The 5,962-nt window shown below is 36.9% G+C and overlaps 1 protein-coding gene across 1 annotated transcript in view; it reads left to right on the top strand.

Annotated features, from left to right (window-relative positions):
* The first annotated feature begins 1,140 nt into the window (after window positions 1-1,140).
* Window positions 1,141-5,962, top strand: part of LOC118738256 — an 11,522-nt gene continuing 6,700 nt past the window's right edge. Inside the window, exons 1-4 of the mRNA XM_036469181.1 lie at window positions 1,141-1,403; window positions 1,608-1,957; window positions 2,277-2,430; window positions 3,750-4,174. Of these exons, the coding sequence (XP_036325074.1) occupies window positions 1,355-1,403; window positions 1,608-1,957; window positions 2,277-2,430; window positions 3,750-4,174 (978 nt within the window). The 5' untranslated portion in view covers window positions 1,141-1,354. The remainder of the gene's footprint in view (window positions 1,404-1,607; window positions 1,958-2,276; window positions 2,431-3,749; window positions 4,175-5,962) is intronic.

Genomic DNA, 5,962 nt, shown 5'->3' with positions numbered 1-5,962 from the left:
TTTTCATGAGAAGATTCACCTTATTGCTTTAAGCAATCTGTCACCTAAAATGCTTTCAACTCGGCCAAATGTCGTACTTTCATTAACAGCTTCCACTTTATCCAACGAATTAACAAATTTTCTGTTAAGTTAATTTGTTTGGTAAGCAAAAAAGTGTTAGTGAGGCCACTTCAAAGGCATACGAGCTTAATCGAGGCGGCCTTCTACGCTCCCCAAGGCCGCCACTACTATGTCACTTGTCACCTTTAGCTGTGCTTTCAGTTTATTTAATGGCTGAAATGGAAAAAGTTTTATGTTCTAAGCGGTGCGAAAGGGACTTCAACGTTCGCTTACCTGTCAACTTTTCATCAACATCGCCGTTGAAGAAAAATAAATATAAGAGATGAAGGTTAGTAATTCCGAAGGCATGCGAGCGTAAACTTTTAAGTAACTGCATTTATAAATAACTACTAACAAGCTAACTTGTGGGTGTGATAAATGAAATTGTGTTTATGTGTTAATATTTTGTTGCTGTTGCGTTATCTTTGGCAGTTTCAGCCTGTCGGCATTGATTAATTCACTTTCAAATATCTTTAGACTTTAGTCTTGAAGAGATAATTCAAACAAATTAACACAGATTTTATTTTTTCTTTGTTGAGTGGTGATTGGGTTAACAGGGCAATTCTGGCTAAGATAGTAAACACAAAAGTCTTACAAAAAAAACGCTGTCTCATTCACCACTCGTAGTGAAAATCTATTTTGAGAGATTTAGCACTGGACATCTTAAACTCGTGTACATTACACTTTTCTCTCCCACTTTTCAAAACAGTATTGACTTATTTGCCCATTAAGTATCTATTTATTGTATCAATTTTCCAACTATCAACCATTAGGCCTTGCCTTTTGTGCGCAACTGAAATGGCTATTCAGTATTTAAATTGCAATTATTTGCGATTACTTTTAGATCTCTCCCACTTTACAAAACAGTATTGACTTATTTGCCTATTAGGTATTTATGGAATCAATTTTCCAACTATCAACCATTAGGCCTTGCCTTTTTGCGCCACTGAAATGGCGATCCAGTATTTAAATTGTAATTATTTGCGATTACTTTTCAATTTGCAAAACCGATTCATTTGTCAACAAATTGTCGTACTTTTGTCCAATTAACTTGCCATTTCCTACGCAGCCTTGCCATAGTTGCATTTAATAAACTTAACGTCCACCCGTGGCGCTGTATAAAAGCCATGCATCCCATGAGCCAGCTTACAGGCAGCGCATAAAACCCGTTACAAGTGCATATAACAAGCAAGCGCGCAAGTCAACAGCGGAAGAGCCAGCCAGCCATAAAATTCAACAGGATCAGCGCGATGAAATGCTGTTGCCACCGCATACGCACGTTACCACTTTGTTGCAGCTTTTAAGTAAGTTAACTACGTAGTCGTCCCATCAGTCGACTGCTGAAAATAAATGCTGGACTGTTAACACCAAATTTACGTACTACCTGCAACGTGAATGCGGCAACTTTACATCATAGCGGCGAAATTACTACCTCACTCATTCGCCACTGCCGCTGTCATACTCCCACTCACATATATATATTTTTTTTTTGTTTTTTTCTCTTGCAGTCCAAAGGTATTTCGCTCAACTTACCTCCGTCTTGATTGTTCATGATGGGGTGAGGGAGAACGGTGTCGGAACCGCCTTGCAGCAAGAGTACCTTGAGGCAGTGCAGTTGGCATTCCGCAATCTGTCACAGCAAGGGCACTTAATTGGTCTGCAATGGATTGATGTCAGTCAACTGAATAGGAGAAGCAACAGCAGCAGCAGCAGCAGCAGCACTTGCATCGGAAGCAAAGCCCAGAATGTCAGCCGCAGTAACAGCAAATGCACAGGCACCAACAACGACGACGATGGCGATGACTACGACGATGAATTGGAGCTGCATTTGCTACGCGCCGTTAACCACGTGACCGAGGTATGTATGTATGTATCTGTGCCGCATGACAGTCACTACACGCTTCCTTGCCAAACAACGGTAATAAAATATGCTCGGCTGTAACATTCAACAGTCACCAATTACGCATTTATGGCCTTTCTGATAAAATTATACATGCGTACATATATGTACATACATTCGTGTACATGCATTCAGGTAAATTTAGCTTTCACCAGCGCCCACTCGTACATTACTTCAGCTTGCATGCAAACGTATAGTACATATTTGGAAACCGCGTTTTTATTTTCTTTACTTTTATATTTATTTTTGGTATTTCGCTAAATGCGTATTGTTGCAGGGCTTCATCACCATTCTACCGGGCAATGTGCGTTTCCTGCATGCCCGTTACTATGCAACACGTAACGCTGATCTACGTCTCAAAGATAAATTTTATCTGTTCTTGTGCGAACATGAAAATCCAGCGGATTTGCTTTCTACAGAAATATTGCAATGTAAGTGAATGTTGTAGTTAACTATACATATGTACAAAAATAGGTGCACGTCAGAGGTCTGCATAAATCCATTTAAAACGGCGCATCATCCATTCATCTTCAAAATGAATGACTGAGTTTGACATTGATTTTTGTTAGAATTTGGATGGTAATCTGTTTTGATAACAGAGTCGGATAAAAGAAACAATTGTTGTTTGTTGCATGTAAGAAAATTTATCTTAATCTTTGTTTTGAAGTTAATCCTGATTTTAGTCTAAATCTTAATCTTTATCTTAATCTTAATCCTTATTTTAATTGTAATTTTATTCTTAATCGTAATTTTAATCTTAGTCTTAATCTTAAACTTATACTCAATTTTAATCTTAATCTTAGTCTTAGTCTTATTATTTATCTTAATCCTAATCTTTTATCATGATCTTAACCTTAGTCTTCAACTAAATCTTAATTTTAATCTTTATCTCAATGCCAATCCCAATCTTAATCTTTATCTAAATATTAATTTTAATCCTAATATTAATTGTAATCTTAAACTTAACCTTATTCTTAATTACAATATTAATATAAATCTTAAAATTAATGTTAGTCTTTATCTTTAACTTCTTCATTTACTTTATCTGTTCCCCTGATTCTTCCCGCACGCTGGGGATATAACAGACCGCACGTTCCTTTCAATGTAACAGTAGAGACCTCCACGCAAAGCATTGGCTGAAAAGCGGTATTAAAAAGGGCAAGTCCCTTTTGGAGATAAGCTGGGAAGACATTATCTAGTCCATGTGCTTTGAAAGACACTGAGGCAGTTACAGCCCGTCGAAAAGGGTGAAGATGGTAAAATTTGTGCTCGGTAGTAAGCAATCAGAAAACTGCGCTTCGGCTAGCAAGTTGATAGGAGGAAGGATACCTCGGATCTTTTCAGGAGCGTTTTTGTCAGGGCTCTTTGGATTCTCGCACTTCCTGTAAGGTCCATCGATTACTGTACAGAAGTGAATCCATTAGTTCCTTTTGGTCACAGTAAATTGGTATATCTCGCGCGTCCTTTATTTATTTTCTCTCAACTAACTATTTAATGCGTTATTGTACTCTTGTTTGGACCCTTCGGCTAGAGAGAATTTTGTTTTATTAGTTACTGCAGCATACCGGTTATTGACTTTCCCCCTTACATAACCGAATGGGGCCACGCATCCCCATCTATTCTGCTAGGTCACCAAATGTATATACGAAGCTTACAACATTTCTTTTATTAAAACTTCACCAGCAAACGGCAGTTTCAATACTTTCCGCTCCCTTACTTAGTAAATACTATATTCCCAATTTTATTTCAGTTTACCCTCATCACTTAATGGTTACACCGGAAATACCTACAGCAGTGCAATCGGCCAACAAACAGCGTAAAACCGAGAAGTCACTTAAAAGTACGCTTACAAAAATGCCCAATACATCAGCAACAAAAGTAAGCCACAAGCGCTCCACCAGTAAGCCAGCACCTGCTTTATCTCCATCCATGTCGAACATTGTCGCATCGCCGCTGTTACCCGCCGCTTACCGCAACAACAGCATCCAACTGTGGACACAAAAGTACATTGGTACCAATGGAAATTTGGATGTACTGCTGCTGGACGTATTCTGGCCAAACGAAACTTTTGCACGGAATGTCGAACTTTTCCCCAACAAACTTAACAACATGGAAGGACGCACAATACACGTTGGCACCACTACCTACATACCGTATGTGGTGTCTAATTATGTGGTATGTAATTTCCAGTTAAGTCTTTATTTATGTATATACTTACTCGTCGTCGTACATCGGTCGTGCGCGGTGTGTGGTGTGTCGGTGCGAGCAGTAAGCGTGCAGTAAGTTAAGTTGGTTAAGTGCAGGGGCGTATATAATCCGCTTGGATAGATTGCAAGTGGGCGGCAGGAGTGTGGAAATTAAAATGTAAATACATGTTAGGGGTGGACGCATGGTAGGAGTGTTGTCAAGTTGTTTGCTGAGATTGTTTGTATAATGTTGTGCGAGATAAGTGCAGCAGTAATTCCAGCATTGACAAGTTGAAAAGTTTTGTTCACACTCAATTGTTGACTTAACAAGTATGTAGGTATGTACATATGTCAGTTATGTATGTACGTACATGCGTATGTCCTTGCGTGCGTACCAGAGAACACGTGTAAGTGCTTGTAGCTATTTGCCTCAACTTGTTTATTATTGGCTTATGTGTTTATTTTGTTTATTCGACTATGCTGACTTAACTACTACTGATGTGCTTACGAACTTATACATTTATGTACATATGTATATACAGACATACATATGTATATGTATGCTTTCTGTGACCTCGTTAAGTCTACAACTCGGTCGATTTAAATTACTTATGTTCTCTAATTTAATTGCTAATCCAATTGGGTGCATTGTTGTTACAGTTGTATGCCATCCAAACGATTATGGTCTACCTAAATAAAGTTGGTCAGCAGATAAGTTTTTGATGGCTCATTAAACATTAGACATTATGTTATATGTTGCTTATACGCTTAGGCGTTGTTGTAATTTTGTAATTGTTTGTTTAATAGGCAGACTTCAACTTTCCTAAGCCTCTCAAAGATGTACATATACCTGAATTTAAGTTTTGTGAAAAATAATCGATATTTTAGCAATATCTCCAAACTTATTACTATAAATATACACATGTACAGTAGCGGCCACAACAATCCGGGCAGTGTTAATGTAAAATTAATGAAATCAATTTTCGCACATTGACTAAGAATCCGATGTAAGATTAACGAAATTCAAAATTGCCAATCAGTGATGACAGTTACCAAAATTTAAGTGTATGAGAATATCATTGAAAGGTAGTATTCAGTAGATTTCGGTGGTGTAGGCTATGAATATCTATAATGTCAGATTTTGTCAGTTTCATAGTGAGCGACCCCTGAAATTCGGGGGTAGCAATTTTTGAAAATCTTGAGTATAAATTTATATTTACGCTCTAAAAAAATTTTTCTTTGAATTCGCGCATATTGAGACAGGTAACCAGTTTCCTCTCTTAATGAATGCAAATTTACATACCATGTTAATTAAATTAAACACGAGCTGTTTACTTTTAAATACATAACAAATTTGTTGCGTAGAGCAAAATTACACATAAAATGTGTAAAATTAACTAAATATGAGCACTTAATATTTATTATTAGTAACACATGTAATTTTGATATCAAAATTTTTGCAATTTTAAACGTTTGATGTGTATATTTTAAAAATTTCAAATTAAAAATCAAATCTTGAATATCTTTTGTGTATATATACACAGATTCCGGTTGAAAAATAAACACTTTTCAGTAGTATTTTTACATGCACTTTTTGGAGTGTAGTAGCCCCAATAACCTAATGATACCTACTTTTAAGCGGTTTTGTAAGATTAATAGGAACGAAATTTCGGATCTAACCATTTAGCTATAATGACTCATACTTACGACATAATACCAAAGTACTGCAAATTAAAACTGGTATATCTCCAGAAAGAAAAACCGAGTCGTAACAAAC

This window comes from Rhagoletis pomonella, unplaced genomic scaffold, assembly GCF_013731165.1.
Source record: "Rhagoletis pomonella isolate Grant_MI unplaced genomic scaffold, Rhpom_1.0 Rhpom_scaffold_00004, whole genome shotgun sequence".
Lineage (NCBI taxonomy): Eukaryota > Metazoa > Arthropoda > Insecta > Diptera > Tephritidae > Rhagoletis > Rhagoletis pomonella.
The sequence above is the reverse complement of the archived record's forward strand: the minus strand, read 5'-3'. Positions and strand labels throughout refer to the sequence as shown.